Raw genomic sequence first — 18210 nt, forward strand, 5'->3', positions numbered from 1 at the left:
TATAAGTGTATGTCAAAAACAAAAAGTAAGAAAAAATAACAATAAAACATCAAGAGTATATTGTTATTAATACACTTGAATTGTCATAATTAAATTAAATAAAAAAATTAGCTCTATAAATAAAAGAACATTTTCTCAACAGTTGAATGGATTAATAGAAATATTTCCTTAACCTTAAAACACAATCTTTCAAGAAAGTTAATAAAAAATTAGCTTAAAAACTGTTTAAAATCTTTTTTACCACTCTTTATTTACAAACAAGTCTAAAATCATTGGTTGTTACAAGAAGACCATTCACCCTTAATCATTTCAATAAAAAAATTAAAAAAAAAAAAAAACACCACTGAAACATAAACAAGAATCGCAAAATTGATTTGCAGCAGCAAAACATGTGAACACAAACAAGAACACTCTTACTGCTAGTAATATATATATATAAGAAATGATCCGAAGTATTTCAGACATTGCATCACAAAGTTGGTCTTGCAAAACTAGTGAGAGAATTAGAAAAAAGAAGCACAAAACAACGAACATAACACTTTAATTACAAGTCCAATAAAAAGAAAGAAAACACAAATCCCCCAAAAAAGTTTTCCACTTTCTTGACAGCAAGACTTTTCTGACACAAAAACCCTAACCACCAAACCCATAAAGGGTCCTCCCCTGCCTTTTGAGAGCATAGACAACGTCCATGGCGGTCACAGTCTTGCGACGAGCATGCTCGGTGTAGGTCACAGCATCACGAATCACATTCTCCAGGAAGATCTTCAGCACTCCACGTGTCTCCTCGTAGATCAGACCGCTGATACGCTTCACGCCTCCCCTGCGAGCCAACCTCCTGATGGCTGGTTTGGTGATGCCCTGAATGTTGTCACGAAGGACCTTACGGTGTCGTTTCGCTCCACCCTTTCCCAATCCCTTGCCTCCCTTTCCACGTCCTGACATTTTCCGATCACGTCAGAGTCTAACTCTTCCTGCTTTCTCTAAATCAACAAAACCAATCAGCAATTAATTAGCCAATTTACACGAATATATATCATTGTTATGTATTTATGAGCCTGACCTAGTGAAAATGGGAAAATGTAATGTAGATTGCGATTCAAATTGCAAAAACCCTAGCTGTTCAAAAAATTGTTAAATCTTCTGTTTTCAGAGAAGTCGCTAGACTTGAAACAATCAATTCACAGAATTCGAGAAAGACAGGGAGATTACACAGTTTGTACAAGGATATACTGACAAGTACTGAGATTAATCGATGCACTAAAACACTAATTAGGAGAACATTAATATAGAAGCTAATATTAACTGAATTGCAGATGGAGTAGTCTATGAAGTTGATCATTTATTAACAATAAACAGAAATTAGTTACACATATGACATACAAAAATACATACATGTATATGTGAGTATATATTATACATTTAGAGAGAAAGGGGGAGAGAGGAATAACCAGAGAGTTGGAAATCTTATATTCAGCGAGACAAAGAGAAAGCCGATTAGGATTGATTACGGGGGTGCTCGCTTATTAATAGGGGGGTGATGGGTCGTGGTGTGGGTTAGGTTTCAATCCTGGACTAAGAGTTTTCAACCGTTGATTAACTCCTGCAGACGGTGCAGATGAGACTGTGAAGCTACACGGATAGGTGACGTTTCATGGGACGCCATTCATTTTGTGTTTCTTTTGAATTTCAGATTGTACACTATACTTGTATTTCGCAACGCCGCGGGAGGATTCCCGCCACTGATGGAAAAGTTGTCACGTGACAGATGTGGTGGGCAATGACGTAATGTATTGAAGACCTAACCCAACTACTACTAACCTTAACCACCAACCCGTTTGGAGAACTTTTTGGGTCACCCTTTACAAGAGTGAGATTGTGGTTAAAGCCATTCGAGTTAGATATTTTGTGAATCAATGAAACGTCTCCAAACTTTTTAGCTCACCCTTACAAGAGTGAGGTTGTGGTACAAGCCATTCGAGTTTGATATTTTGTGAAAAGCGTGTATTTGATAACGCACTTTAAATATCTTTTAAAATTGAAGTGTGACAATTCAGTTTTATGTGATAAAATTTTTGCACGACTTTGATAATTAAGGTACTCAAGCAGTAACCATATTGCAAAAAGAATCGTATTATTTTCAAATGATGAAAATTGAAGATATTAATTCAAATTACTTGTTGAATTACTTTTAAATTGGGATTTTTTGTGTTATTTTTCTTGACCAATGCATGTTCCAGCATGCAATGATGCAATTGATCCTTTTTTGAGGAGGAGAGAGAACCCATTCCTGATTTCTTTCTTTTCCCTTCAAATTCGGTGCAAGGCATGGGATAAAGTAGTTGTCAACACGTGAGTGACACTATTCATTCTCTCATTTCTAGCAATCGGTCATTCTATCAGTTGCATTCCAGAAAGACCATTACTCTCTAGTGTCAACAACAGTAAAAATCTACTCATTCCCAAAACAAAATTGGCTATTGCAGTTTGCGAACTCTGAAAATCAATTCCCAAAATTGCCACCAACTCCTCTGATCAGTGATTACCAACGGTGTGTATCAGAAATTTATAAAACAGAAGCATCACAGGTGATAACCTAAATCATAATTTTACAGTTCAATTTCATTTTCATAGAGATTTTGAATATAAGTATGAATTATATAGCAGAGTCATCCAGTATTTAAAGTTCCAAATACAAACTAGGTACAAAATATTCTTCTTGGTCAGTCATGCAAGCGATCTTTTACGGCACAATTTGAATGCATGTCTCCATTCTCCAAGCAATTTCTATAGAGATTTGAATGCATGTCTCCATTCTCCAAGCAATTTCTACAAGAGGTTTTAATGCATGTATCTGATAGAAGCGTCAAAATGACGAGTCCAAAAAAAAAAAAAAAAAAAAAATTTGTAGCAAGTCAATGAGAAAGAACAAGGTCGTCACTCAGCAGCAGAGTATTGGCAATATATGATTAAGCAAATTTTGAAGTGGAGCTTATTCAACAAATTAAGAATCAGAAGCTCCAAATTACTGTCTGCAGCAGTTTGCACAGACTTACAGCTCTCATTGAGAACCATACCGTGTTAGTACCACAGATGCAGAGACCAAATCCATATCGAATAGCTGTGTTAATGACTGCTAATTCACAGTACATATAATATTAATGTGACCACTATTTGACCCTTCCAGGCCTTGAGACAAAGAAGGAACGTCGAACAAGAATCTTTTGAGCATCGGTCAACAGAACAAGTAAAAACTTCTTGTAATATATGAGGAAAGGACATGTTCAGGTAAGAGAATTAATAGCCAATTCTAAGGACAAGCATCTTTAGAACAGGCTAAAATAATAATAATAATAACTATAATGCTCCCCTTAACACATTTACATAGAGAAAGGATTCTACAACATGGAATTTCACAAACTTTCTCAATTCAAAAGGAGCAATGAACTCTATTTTAAATTGATCTAATACCTGAGGATTAAAAAAAAAAAAAATTGAAACAGGGAGAGAGAGAGAGTATGTGGGTTGCTGCAGAAGCATGGGATATTCACCTGTTGTAAACATATTATTTAGCCTCAACAAGTTGACTATTCCACAATTTCATGCTAAAATCAATTTACATTCAAACTATCATACCTTCATTTATAAAACACCATTAATGAATGGATGGAAATGACCACGGCGCTGAAATACGTGGTCTCTTAAACCTGCAACATAAATTGGTATTCTTTGTTAGAAATTAAATGAATTGAGTAACAATTACCAAGAAAACCAAATGAGAAAAGGAAAAAATTAGTTAAATTCATTAAAGAACATTGAAGGAGAGAGAGAGAGATCTTTTTAGTCATGTTCAAGAGCTGCAAGCCTGTATTTTTTAGAACTTGTATATTTCAAGCAAAACCAATACATACAATGGCACTTACTAATTATGTTACATGGACTCATCAAAAGTACACTAAGTACCCATGTCAAGCGCACAGTACTCAGAAATGGGTTTGGGATATGTGTCAGACACGTTTGGTTAGACAAACATGAAACAACGAAAAAGCATATCCAAATAATTCAATTTTATCACATTATTGCATCAAAACAAGTTAAATGCCTTGTGGAACGCTATGCGAAAAAAAACTTTATTTCACTCTAGAAATAAAAAATATATATTTACTAATATTTTTTTTGATACGTAATATATATTTACTAATATGAATATCTGTGAGAGTCTCTGCATCCTTTTGTTTGGAGATTTGATATTGATGTGGTTTGGATACTTACCCACACCAGACACAAAACTGAATCCATGTAAGATGGCTTACCAAAACAACTGAATAAAATTCAAGGTCAACAAAACGGAATAATAAAACGGAATTTAACCTCATTTGCCTTCCTACATAAGAAAAAAGCGAGTAGGAGCAAGAAGCTGCTCGAAGAGAATGTATTGCGTCGGGAAGGTGACAAACCATTCCAAATTTAATGATGGAAATACAATGACTATCTGAAGACAAATGCAACAGAAAAAAAGTGTCAAACCATGAGGAAAATTCCATGCAAACGATGGGATGGCAATGGTTGTACATTGGAGAGCATTCTTTTTTTCTAACTAAAAACTCATACACATGTTACAATCAGATTTGCAGACCCTACTCCCCCACCCCCACAAAATGGATAACAGGAAGCACTCTAAAGCTAAAAGCTAGTTGTATAATGGTTCAACTCGATAATCTTTTTACTTGAGTGAATAAATCAATCTTCTCTAAAACCATTTTGCACAAGATACATGTACAGACATTGGGGTTTCTTATAACATAAATTAAATCACAACGACCAAAGCACCATAGCTGACTAGTCCTCACAAAAACGTCCTGGCCATCTGACAACAGGTAACTCTAATAACACAACCAAAAAATTAAAAAATTCCTGTACAACAGAAAAACCAAATTATTGGTAACAAATAAAAATAAGATTACAGCTATGAAGCCAGAAGGCCAGCAGATGTTCTCTGATCAGGCTGTCATCGAACAGAAATGTTAGGCAGCTGGGCAAGAAGGCAAACTAAATGCTTCATATGTAATGGAATACCAGGTAGAAAAATCAATTCTTTTATAAATTATTTTATACAAGGCAGTCAGAAATAGGCACAGGAAACTTAAAACTACCTGGAGAATTTCTCAAGATTAGCTTCCATTTAAAGGTTCTCTGCCAAATGCTTCATCATCAAAATCTTCATTAGTGGAATTTTCTTGACATAACAATTTGTTATCCCCCATGGGATTCAAGTCAAGAGCGCCCCACCCCATTGGATGACCCCGATGTATGGCACCTCCTTCGTATCCATGATTAATGTCGACACTATCCTCTACATTATAGCTACCATCGTAATGCACATGCTCCACTCTCTTATCGTCATCTGTGCAAGACGGCTCAACATTAAGATCAGAGCTCAACTCAAACCCAGTTTGTTCCCCGGCCCCATGATAAGCCACTGTCACTGTTCCCTGGTCAAATGGCTCAGCAGCTTCTTTCTTCTGCCTCTTCCATTTCTTTGTAGATGAAGTCCCATCATCCTCAAAATCTTCTTCTTCCCTTTCTCTATGTAAATAAACCCACAATTTCCTTTCCCCATCAAATTGAACACATGGATCACGTTCATAATGCAGCCGGTCCAATGCTCCACTGACGACTTGATTGACTTGTGCATCAGAGACATCTTCCACAATATATTGTGAGTCTCTAATCAAAGTACAAACATCTGCTCTGGTACCAATACTTCCAGGCAATCTTGCTGCTGCATCTCTTACAAGACAGAGGATTGTAACATGAGGAGGCCGATCACGTTTCAGCATAAAATGATCTCGGGCTTTTGATGTCGGCTTACCACCACACCGTCTCAAAGGAGCAACGATGGATTTTCTACCATCAACAGCTGTGTAAGAGAAGGCCCTGTCAGGAATAGAATACCTAAGAACTTCCTCCTTACGGAAATAATCTCTGACTTCTTCAGAGCTTGGATTGATGGTTGTGAGACTCTTCTGAGCTCTTAGGTCCCTGAACCTTTCCTTCTCATCCAAGTTAAATTGCATCAGCGTCAGAGGTGGGGCGGGAAGACTTCCTATTTGTTGAAGGGTCTCTTGACCACTTTTCAGCCAATTAGCAAATGAGTCAACTAACTTCACAAGCATTTTGTGGGGAAGTCCCCAAGCTTCAGGAGATGTAACCTCCTCAATCGCCTCATGATCTGGTGAACTGCTAGAAACCGGACCAAGCCAGGACCAACTTTTTGTAGATTTTTCATAGAATACAAGTGCCTTCCACCCTTTTGCCCCTAAAGGTGCCGTTTTGGATGAAAATATTTTCAGAACTCCTCTGACCAAATCCTGAAGTGGTTCTTGAGTTTCAAGAATACAAGGATCTCCAGGGTTTGATCTCAGGCGGTTAACAATTTCCTGGACAGTAAGAGAAGGTACATTCATTTGCCCAGAATGCTCTGAGTTACTGATATCCAAGTTCCCATGTGAATGAACCCCATTGTTGCCTTCTTGCTTTCTATCTTGCGCCCTGGGTGCCTTTCTTCCATCAACATCTAAAGAATCTTCTGGAAGCATAGTAATCATTGCCATGCGAACTGCTGAAAGAAGATGTATGATGGAGAATGAGAAGCCAGAATGAACTGTAGGCGTAATCAAAGTAAAAGGCTTTTTCTGTGGTTTGGATTCCAGCTCCATATCTGCTGCTCTCGTTTCTGTAAGAGGTGGCTCAGGTCTTCCTATTTCAAAAGTACCACTTTCATCTTCCAATTTCCTTTTTCCACGTCTCTTCAAGGAACTGATTTCATCAACTTGCTGGTGAAGGTTAGAGTGCCGGTAATCACTATCATCTCGCTCATCCATGTATGTCACATCCTCCTTTATTTTTCGCTTCTTTGTCACTGAATTACATCCTAATAATGGGATATCAGATCTTTCACGATGATCATCTGCAAATGCTTCAGTCATTCGAACTTTCTTTCCCAATCTACCAGTAACTCCACTGTCCTCTGCCAACTGGCGTGTTTCAAGTGAATCATCATCCTCGTCGACCATGTAATCACGAGAGAAATTTGACTGAAGGCCAGAATAGTCACGTCCAACTTCCCCTTTCTGCCTTCTCTCTGCAGGGTAGGCTCTCAGCACGGGTATGTGGAACTTTTCACTATGCTCCCCTTGCAGCTGGCCATTCTTCCCCAACTTGTCATATTGTCTCCCATCATCATCACCAGTAAACCTAACTGATCCGGAAAAATAGCTGTCTCTTGTGGCAGAATTATGCAAGTTACTGCTATCATGCATCTTACCCTTCTGCTTTGCTTTCAAAGGGTAGTTTTCTACTTCTGGTAAATGTAACTGTTCAACACGATCAGCTGTCTTTCTAGAGGAGCGTGATAATCCATCAAAAGTCCGAGCACTACCCTTTTTATCTTTCTTAACAAATTTAGCCTTTTTAGGATCTGAACCAGATTTCATGCTAGAAGAATGATAACTTTCCAAGACACCACTGGGGTAGGCTAACTTACTCCTCATCAAAGGATTGTCGTCCTCGCCTTCATCAATTTGCTCCGATGAGTCCGATTCTGTTTCCTCACTTTTGTTGAACATTCCAGTACCTTTCAATGCTGCCATGTCTCGCCCTCCATTCTGCCCCAATATGGCTCTGACCTTGTCGTGTGACGGCTTTGCTCGATACTCGGCATTAAGCAACACATCATTAACTTTGAGATCAGGAGAATCTCTCCCAATCTTCCACTTCTTGCTTTTAATATTTCGGTCACTGTACTGAAATGACTGATCAACAGCGAAAGCTTTTCCTTGCGCCTTGTCATGCCAAAATGGTTCACCTCCATCAGACAGCTCAATTCTACTTCCTCTCTGTAAATTTGGAGATCGGCCTTTCAAATACTTCATCTGATCCTCGACTGCAAATTGTTGAACATTCTCAGGATACTTTACTTTTTTGCCATAACCATAGGAAATTCTAGTATTAGACGGCCTTGCAGTTAGGACCTCAATATCTGACAACTGATTCACAGTCTTTTTCCCACCATAGGCACGGAAATCATTCTTTGAAGACGTAGGGAAATTCATGAAACTTTCACTGACATTGTGGTCACCTCTCAGATTTTCATGCTTTTTCCCTAATTTAGAAGCCCCAGCTTTATCCATTGCATTAACTCTTAAGAAATTTGGATCTCTCTGATTAGCCAATGCATACAGTGCTTCTTCTGCGTCATCGTCATCTCTCCTCTGATCCCTCACACGGACTGCTGCCACTGAATCATACCCTGTTGTCTTATTCTTACGAGGATGAACAAAAGCTGAACTGTATGGCCCCAGCTTCGTTTCCAAACCATGCTGAATAGCAGGCAAGCGACCCACTAAATCTTTCGTTGAAGAAGTCTTCGATCCAGCCAACTTCAATGTTCCTTTAGGATTCTGTTTCCAATATTTTGCCGGTTCCAAGTCCATCAGCCCCCCCTGAGAAGGAAACTCTAAGGTTGAACCTGCCCGATACACGGAATGATGACCCATTTTCTGACCAAGTTTCCGATCCTTCAGCTTTTTACTCCACAGAACATCCCCTGATTCCTCTCTTTCAGATGAGTCAGTCTCCAACTCCTCCATCTTTTCATACATTAAACTCTTTTCGCTCTTCATTATATTCAGTATACGAAGCTTCTCTTCTATGCTATATCCCCTGCAATTAATCCAAGCATCCCTTATCTGACAAAAACTAGAGAGCATAGAGTTTTGATGCTTCCATAATAGGTGGTAGTGTTGGCGTATCTGAAAAAAACTCAAACCTTGCCGATAGAGAGCAACCCTCGGTTCGCACAGCCCTCCCTTCAACATTTCAAACAGCTTACTAATGGGACTCCCAAAATGAAGATTACAACCCGTGAAGATCTCTTTCAAGGTTCGCATAAATGACTCTTGGTCCATATCTGGAAGGTACTTTGTGAGGTAAAATCGCTCTTCCTCAGTCAAGCAATCGTTCCACACATCCATAGACAACACATCGCCCAAACCCGGAAGATCATACAACTCAAAGGGAATGCTACAACTCTGATCCCCTACTTTACAGAACTCCTCGCCAGTTTCCCCCAATTCTAGCAAATCAAAGTCGTCTGATCCCGCGCCAGAGTCACAGTCATCAAATTCATCATCGTCATCCGATTCGACTGCCGAGTTTCGTCTCTGCGGCTCGTCATCATCACTTGACATACTCTCCCTACTCCGAGGCGAAAACTCCGAATCAAATCTGGAGACCTTGAAGCTATTCTTTTCAATCGCCATTCAACATAACAACTGAAAACACCGTAATTAACACTACAGTAACTCAAAAAGACACCTTTCTCTATCCAAATTTAGAAATTCTCAACCTGTATCCAAAAAAAAAAACCACAATAAAAACCCTAGCTATATCATCACCAACAAAAGCACAAACTCTCAATTATAAATCCAACAATGCAATACATATGTATATAAATTCACAGAGAGCAAAAAAAACACCAAATTTGAAACGATTCAAAAACATTTACACATACCCATACATACAAAAACTGAGATTGGATCGAAAAATACCTCAGAATCGTAGAAATTACAGGCTCAGCTGGGTGTAGGTGGAGAAAAAAGAGGATCGAACGGTGGTGTTGAGAGAAATCATAGGCAGTGACTGAGTAGAGAGAAGGGCGTGGGTGTGGCGTAGCGTCCCCCCTTTTTGGAATTTGTTGAGTCAGTGGAAACCCTAGAAAGAGAAAGGGGACGAGGCGGTTATATATATGTGAGGTTGCAGGATAAAGAAGAAGACGACGGGACGTGGAGAGATACAGGCCGTCTGATTGGGGGATATGTTGAAAAAGACGAAAAAGGGCAGGAGAGGAGAAAAGAGGAGATGAGGAGAGAGAAGGTGTGTTCGTGCAGAGAGAGAGAAAAGGGTTTGTTGGGGTTGACGTTGTTGGAGGTAGTAAGAGAGACGGCGAGTCAGCAACTGAGTCGAACCGTTGCAGGAGTAAACCTGTTGTGTTGTCCGGGTCATATCTCTGTATTGTAATTTTTCAGAATTTCCTAGCCGTTGGATTGATAACCACTAGTGGTCCTGGTTCATGCCTCCAATGAAATGTTACAGGGAAGAACTTGGGCCTCACTAGTACGGTATTTGGTATTTGGTATTTGGTATTTGGTATTTGGTATTTGGTATTTGGATTAGGTCCTCTAAAATTGATTTTTTATAATTTCAAAAATACAAATTAATTTTACTGGGGAATTATGAATTACAAAAACATTTAATTTTAAATCAATCTTAGAAAATATAAACTGTTATTAAAAAAATCTAGCAACCAATTGAATTTTTGAATCCTAATTTCCCAGAAAATCAGAATCTTGTAATTATATTGGAACATAAACAACATAAATCTTAAAAATAAAAAATAAAAAGTACAAACTATTTCATATGAGGAAACTCAAACCGTAACAATTAAAAAGTCAACACAATTCGAAGCACTCTCCTTCTGATCGCTGAATCCTAATCGTGTAATTTGTACGCCGCAACAAGAACCTGTAACTCGGTGAACTCATTGAGTTCGAACCTTAATTGATGCCTCCTTTTTATTAAACACTGAATTTCTCTTTTCCTTTAGATAGAACTCGGTGATAAAAAATCATACCATCAGAATTATTGTATAATTATTTAACTTAAAAGTAATATCATAAACATGCTACTAATTTAAATGTCCAGAAATTAATTAATCAAACAATAATCATATTTGCTAATATTTTAATAGTCGTTAATAACCCCTTCAATTTGTTAAAAAATCCAACTCATCAATTTGAATCACCAGTTCGCCACTCTTCAAGTTATCAAGCTTTTAGAGGAGTTTATGAGATTTAGCCAAGCCTGCAAATCACCCGCCTATTACACATGTTCACTTATCAAACTAGCATAGGTATATTTTCTTATTTTTGTAGAAATTATTAAATGATTCATATGTCCTGTCCAATCACAAACTTACCTGTAATTATATATGTCAGAGTTTATTTAATTTTTTAATTGCGCAAAGTAAATAAAACTAGGCACCCGAAAGAAAAAATAGGATAAAAAAACAAACAATACTTGTCTAGTCATGGGTAAGTAGAGAATTTTTACTGACTAAGTAGATGGCACAATAAAATTATGACAAATATTCTAAGATTTATAAAATATAAATATAACAAAAATAGAATCAGAACTGGTTTGACCTATTTTAATATTTTAATCGGGTTAATCCCATTTTTCTCTCCTTATGTATCTATACACACAATTAGCTTTTAAAGTAAAGAGAAATTAGGATTCAAGCTTTCTAAAATAATACCTTCTAAAAACAATACATTATTTTTGTTCTTCAAATCAAAAGATCAAATATGTTCTTTAGAATCGAAAGATCAAAATTTGGGTTATATATATATATATATATATATATATATATATTATAAACAAACAAAAACTCACTCACCTCCGCTTCCAAAGTAATTCTCATTCTCAGTGCAATAATATAATCCTAAGTTGGACGAAAGAAGGGCATGAACCTTTTTATTTTTTTTTTAAGAACAAACCGAAAGTATTTTATGATTCTAGCAATGGCTCTTCATACCAATCACATATTATCCACTTTGAGAAGGTAGAGAGCAAAACCAACCCCTCAAAACAATATTGCTAGATCTCAATTTATTTATTTTTATTTTTTTAAATTTTTGTAGTGTCCAAACACATATTCTAATATTTATAGGGATGGTGGTCGAGGATGTATAGGTGTACTATCAAACAATGGCACAAGCAAAAAATTGAGATAAAAAATGCTGTTAATCCAATAAAAAATTGGTCAAACCAATTCTGATTCTATTTTTGTTATATTTATATTTTATAAATTTTAAAACACTTGTCATAATTTTTTTGTGCCACCTACCTAGTCAGTAGAAAATTCTTACTTACAGGTGAGTAGGCAAGTATTATCCTAAAAAAAACTACCCCGTACTTATCATTTCAAATAGTTGAAGCAGAGAATTTGATAAGTAGCTGCTACAGTGGGCTTGTAGTTGAATTGTGTTGGGCCCATATGGGTGGGGTTGTCATTTTGGCCCACATATTGGTTGGATTAGATTGATTAAATGGGCTAACTTGGGCTAGCTACTGGGCACATACTTTTTAAGATTCTATCAGAGAAGTGTCCTTTTCACTTATCGTCATTGCACATGGGAAACCATGTAACAAAGCAAAGGGTTCTGTCACCCTACATGCCACTCTTTGTTAGTAGGTAAAGTACTCCTGTCCGTACATGACTAAGAAATATATATATATATATATATATATATATATATATATATAAGCAAGCCAAACCGCACTTACAACGCAACACAGCAACAACCCCATAGACCAAAAACAAACACACCATATAAAACCCAACAAAACCAACATGATGCACCCCCAGCTGACAAAACCGAACCCAGCACAAAAACTCAAGGCACCGCCTTGACAGCCACCCAATGGATCAATTGGACCCCGCTAATTTAGGTTGGGTAGCCCCAACTAGAAGTGCAAGCTGTATGAATATGCGTAGGATATTTTTGGATAGATAATCAGGGCCTTGTGGTAGCATTAACTCTTCTACCTTTTAAAGTGTATGGTATTGGTTTGAGTGTTTGAATAAACAATGTGGGCATGTGAGTTTTTTGTCAATAATTAAAAAATAATAGTAATAAATGGTTAGATATACACCTTAAATTTATATTTAATAATTCAATCTTATTTTATTATTGATTCAAAATGAGTGAAATAGCAATATTGCAATCTATGTTATTATAAAGATATTATTTTATCTAAAATAAAAAATAAAATATTAAATAATATCATGTGTCTTCTTCTTACTTAGGAATTTGACACATTCGACATGTATATATATATTTGCTTTTGACGTACAATTCGTGTAACATTGATTATGACTTTACAGTAATATACCTTTGCGTTTCAACTTTCAATCCAATATCACAGAAAACCATTATTCTTTATCCAAATATGTATTAGTCAATGGTTCACCCCAAAATTTGAAAAATCAAGAAAATTTTTGTTGAGTTTGAGTTGAATTGTACTAATGATAATAATAATAAGTTTCAAAATAGCAATCATTAAAACATTTGTATCTACAGATTACATGGATAGTTATAACAATTGTCCTTTTACGACGTTGCAGCGACATTTTCAAAATGTTGTAGATTTTGACAAAAACATTGCCATGCCAAGTCATCATTGATAGATCTGGAGCCAGCATAAATATGCGATATGTGTTGCATTGCTCGTTAAAAAGAAGAAAGAAGTTATGAAGATGGTACCTTCAATTCCCAAAACAAAATGGTTACAACTCCCATTGCACTGGCATGTACTGTTGGGTTATTTACTTGCATGGCCCAATTAAGAATTGAAGTTGGGTTTCTCAATTGTGCTTCAGGCCCGGTAGGCTTGGACTTGGACAGGTCAGCTGGGTTCCCAATTTGTCGACTGAGTCGGCCCAGTCCGGCCTGCTGTGCATGCTTGGTTTGATCAAATATGGCCCTACGAAGCGGGTTCAAAATGGCCCCTTTTACCTCCTCGCCCCCGATTCAGTTTTAAAACCCTTTTGAAAATCACCCATGCAAATTGTCCCCGTTTCGTTTAAGTTCCCCAACCTCTTCCCCTTCCGCCCCGTTTCCGTTCAAAAACAATTTTGAAAATCACCCTTGCACGTTATTCAACTTATTCCCATTTCGTTTAAGCTTCCCCGTCCCGTTAAACCCCAGCACATGGTTCCGTTTCATTTAAGTTCCCCAGCCCCTTACCGTCACGCCTTATATACCCCTTTTAAATTCTTACTCGGTTTTTTTCCCTAATTGTTCTATTCAAATTTTAAAAAATTATATTTAAAATTTGTAAGAGCGGAGATAGAGAATTCAAATGACCTACCCTACTCATATGAGATTAAGACAAAAGTTATGGAGCAGGCTAAATGCCATTCTTATCATCACGGCAATAATCAAATGCAACTTCATGAGTTATATGGATCACCTTTGTTTTATTTATTTATTTATTTTTTTTTTTTTATTGATAAAAAATACACACATTCTCTTGGAGATTTGAACCCTTACTATCAATTTTAAAAGATAGATGGGATATCATTAAATTTAATTTGCATGGTTACGAAGCCTATACCCGATTTGGCCCTTGGTGCACTTTGCTTGCTAAATCACACAACACAATAATCCAATCCAACGACTATAAAAGGCTCGTGCAGCATCCTGATGAATCCTAGCCATATAGTCTGGCTCTCTACCAAGCATCAATTTATTTACGAGTAGTATTTAGTTTGAAAGGTAGCAAATATATATCATCAATTTAGTTGTGTGTATACATATATATTTATATGAATGAATACTTCTATAAAATTTCCAAACTTTTGCTCCACTATATATATATATATATATATCCGTGTTCAATTACTATGATCTAGATCTTGCATTTGACTTGTCTGACAGAGCAAGCTGCGAGAAAGGCTGATTTGGACATGTCTATGAAGTATTGATCAGTTTTGCACTAATATTGCAGCTTTACGACAAATGTGGTGTGTGTGTTGTCAGTGTTGATAAGCTCAAAACTGATAACAAACAAAACCTTTCTCAACCCCAATGCAAATTCTAAAATGGAAATAAACAGCCAATAGATAGGTATCTAGCAGCAGCAGAGCGGCAAATACCAATTAGACAATTCAGATGTTTCTTACTACTCCAAAGTTTTAAAACACACATAACAGAAACCGAGACTATAAGCAAAAGTCACATGCAGATTCACACCACACATAGCTACCCATCTATATATATATATATATGGAGATCCATGCAGCTATAGCTAGGGTGGGTTGGTGGTGGACTGGGGACACGAGATGTGTTTGGATGTTGTGGGCTCATCCTTGACATTGGTGGCAGTGATAGGGAAGAGTTGTAGGGTTTTGAGGGGCCTACTACAAGAAGGGGGAGTTCCCTCATCGACCATCATCATCATACAAGTACCGCAGGATCTGCTCATGGACTTGTCCATCTCACACGGCCTTTCTGGAAGATCCATCTTATTCTTCCAGGTATAATTCATCACTTTTGTTGATGCATCCTCAACTCCACCCTAATTATTCCATTCCACAAAATTAACACCATTAGAACAATCAAAATTTATGGTGGCATATCCACTTCGGATATGACTCAGTGGTTTACTCGCTGGACTTTAGAACTTAGTAAGCCTAAGTTTTGGAGTTTGGATTCCGTTAAGTATTCTTTGTGGCTAGTCTCCGTTGCCCCTTACCCAGCCCGGGTGGGGAGGTGCCCTTTCGGGTCCTCGAGAATTAGTCGGGTTGTTTCGTGCCATCCCAGACACTCCGAGTTAATAAAAAATAAAAAATAAAAAATTATGGTGGCATTCCATTCCCAACTTAAATTTTATACTAGTATATAAAGTTTTGTCAGTTATTTATACGCAAGACCAAAATTCGACTTTTCTTATATATACAATTAATAGCCTTCCCAGTTTACACATACCTATTAATTTTGTTTAAATTTGTAAAAAGAGAAAAGAAATAAAAAATAAAAGCATAATAATTATCAAAATTTAAACTTTGTTATATATACAATACCCTAACGTGACTTTGGATCTTAACTCTCACGACCTAAGTCAAGGTTTCGAGACTCAAAGAGAAAAAAGAAAGAAATAAAAATTTTAAAATAAACTCCCCCAAATGAATATATATATATATTGAAAAACTATTTTGAGGGTAATTGCGAGGCTGTTATTGGATTTTTTGTTTTGGATCTAAAAATTCAAGGAGGAGTGATTGCCCAATTTAAAAGAATACCTTTGTTTTAAAATCGAAAACAAAATAGATTGTAATTTTTCTTCTTCTTTTCTTACCCTTTGTTACAAAATAGATTGTAATTTTAATATAAGTAGTAGTGTAGTACCAACACACACAATTAATTAAAGGCACAAAGTGGAATACTACTAACATATATACAAATAACATGTGTATAAAAAATTATTTGAATTTATGAGAATTTCACACTTCTGAAATGAATAATAATTATGATTATTTGGAAAGAAGGTAAACAATTAAGATTACCTGAGGAAGAAACCCTGCAGCTAAGTTATAGTAGTGAGAAAGTTGGTGATGATGAATAGGTGATGAAAAAGCAGGAGGAGGGTGGACATGGTAGCGAAGATGGTGTTGAACATCATGGATCAGTTGATGCTGGTACAGTACTGCTGCTTGTTGTCTCTGCTGTAGCTGAAACAGTCTCCTTCTAAGCTTCTGTCTCTCTCTGGCTTTGTGGTTCTGAAACCAGTAAAACACATTCTTGCCTTCAATCTTTCCATAGAAAGAGAGGTGGGCTGTGATCTGCTGTATCTGAGAAGCATTGGGTGTTCTTGTGCCGCTTTTGTACATCTCTTCCAAGATCATAAGTTGGTCCGGGGTTGGACACCACCTTGTTGAAGCTGCTGGAGACATTATGGGGTTTGTTGTAGTGGTATGTTAATTTTGGGAGGTTGAGAGCTTAGTTTCAAGAGCTAGCATATATGGTAAATAAATAGAAGGGCATGCATGCATAAAAATTAAAAAGTTAGAGAGAGAGAGAGAGAAAAGATATAGAGATCTAGAGAGAGAGAGATAAGCAAAAGGAAGACGTCAAAGGAGAGAAAAAAGAAGGTACTTGTACAGGTTGTCATACTGTTGTTTCCCTACAGAGAGGCATTCAGTGAAGTTTCAATTCCATGCACGTACGAGAGAGAGAGAGAGAGAGAGAGAGAGAGAGGAGACTTTGGGTGGTTTCTTGAATGATTCCGTCATCATCACCTTATTATTTACCCCACAGCAGAATGAAGTCATAGACAGAAAGCAAGTTGGATTCAACAACCCCTTTCAGAGACAGGAAAACAGTTTTGAAATATACAGTTCTCTCCTTTTAAAGTGCATGATGGACATGATCATAACGGACCCAAAAAATAAGGTATAGGGGGGTAATAATAAAAAAAATTAATAATTTTAAAGGGATTAATAATAATTTTTTAGGGATATATGGCTGAAAAAGAGCAAATTAGTAAAGGTTACATGGTATAATTGATCATATCTATATGAACAAATGAAATTGGATCTTATCCTACACAAGTATAATTTTGCAGTGATGGTTCAGATCACTCACACATCAAAGCTGGGAGGATATGCACTCCAATGGAACATACGTATCAACCAATAAGTTTGATTGTTGTGATCAAAGAAGCAGTTGTACAAAACATATATGCCCCTGGATACTAGATAGATCATAATATGTTAGAATTTGTAAATGAAAATTGTTTCGTCAGCCATGCATCAACAGATGCCTTAGACTGAACAGGTGCGATCATCAGCTGATTGGTTGTGGGATGAAAAGATGCAACTCAAAACCAACAGATATAACCTATTCAGTGTGAATCATTACAACATATTACAGTGGTTGTGTTCAGTTATGAATAGGCGCATAAAAATGATTGTGTCCAGTGATGAAGAGACACATATAAATGATTGTGTCTAATGATGAAGAGATACACCCAATCTGAAAAGGCACTTCTATTTCTATAAATACCCGATTGGGCTGTCATTTGCAATTAGTCCAATTCATTTTATTCCCTCTCCCTCTCTAGAATTAAACCTAACCCAAGTGGGACGTTCAAACTATAGATTAAGTGATCCGAGCCACTTAGACCCTAATTTAATTTCATCGAGCTATATTAAAATTAGTTTGAACTATTTGGTTCAAATTACACCCAATTCAACATTTATATATTATAGATGCATTTTTTGAGTTAGAAATAATATTATACGAAAGAGATTCGCCGTATTCACGAATTTATAACGATGCCAGTAATAAATATAGACCGTTATCTCTTAGGATACAAGCGCCACATAGTAGCACCATAAAATGTTAAGCTTGGTTGGCAATTTGGCACAGATTTCTTCTTCTTTTTAAATATTCATTACAAGTCTTGCATGCAATTCGAGAAAGATAAATGTTAGACTTGAAACTGTAATGTACGATTGCAACTGGAACACATTGATGTAGAGTAGTCATGTCAAGAGAAAAGGGTTCCTATTTTGTAGTATAT

General features: G+C 36.7%; 2 protein-coding genes across 8 annotated transcripts; both read right to left on the minus strand.

The window, feature by feature from the left end:
* Positions 1–392: 392 nt before the first annotated feature.
* LOC132269501 (histone H4) lies at positions 393–10062 on the minus strand. 7 transcript variants are annotated; one of them, XM_059770707.1, is made up of 4 exons: positions 9612–10062; positions 5154–9409; positions 3637–3707; positions 2602–2854 (listed from the first exon to the last, which is right to left on the minus strand). In XM_059770707.1, exon 2 carries the CDS (start codon positions 9321–9323, stop codon positions 5172–5174), a length of 4152 nt encoding a protein of 1383 aa, XP_059626690.1. In that variant the 5' UTR covers positions 9324–9409; positions 9612–10062; the 3' UTR covers positions 2602–2854; positions 3637–3707; positions 5154–5171. The 7 variants fall into 7 exon arrangements, with proteins under 7 accessions (XP_059626693.1, XP_059626691.1, XP_059626692.1 ...); XM_059770705.1 differs by lacking the exon at positions 2602–2854 and adding an exon at positions 3223–3551; XM_059770706.1 differs by lacking the exon at positions 2602–2854 and adding an exon at positions 3223–3551 and having other exon boundaries at positions 9575–10062.
* A 4872-nt stretch (positions 10063–14934) lies between these two features.
* LOC132269746 (WUSCHEL-related homeobox 3-like) lies at positions 14935–16579 on the minus strand. Its single transcript, XM_059770999.1, has 2 exons — positions 16193–16579; positions 14935–15204 (listed from the first exon to the last, which is right to left on the minus strand). The coding sequence occupies exons 1-2, from the start codon at positions 16577–16579 to the stop codon at positions 14935–14937; spliced, it is 657 nt and encodes a 218-aa protein (XP_059626982.1).
* Positions 16580–18210: the final 1631 nt, after the last annotated feature.

The sequence above is a fragment of the Cornus florida genome, unplaced genomic scaffold, assembly GCF_030987335.1.
Source record: "Cornus florida cultivar Cherokee Brave unplaced genomic scaffold, ASM3098733v1 CherokeeBrave_3.0.0_Hap2_Chr08, whole genome shotgun sequence".
Lineage (NCBI taxonomy): Eukaryota > Viridiplantae > Streptophyta > Magnoliopsida > Cornales > Cornaceae > Cornus > Cornus florida.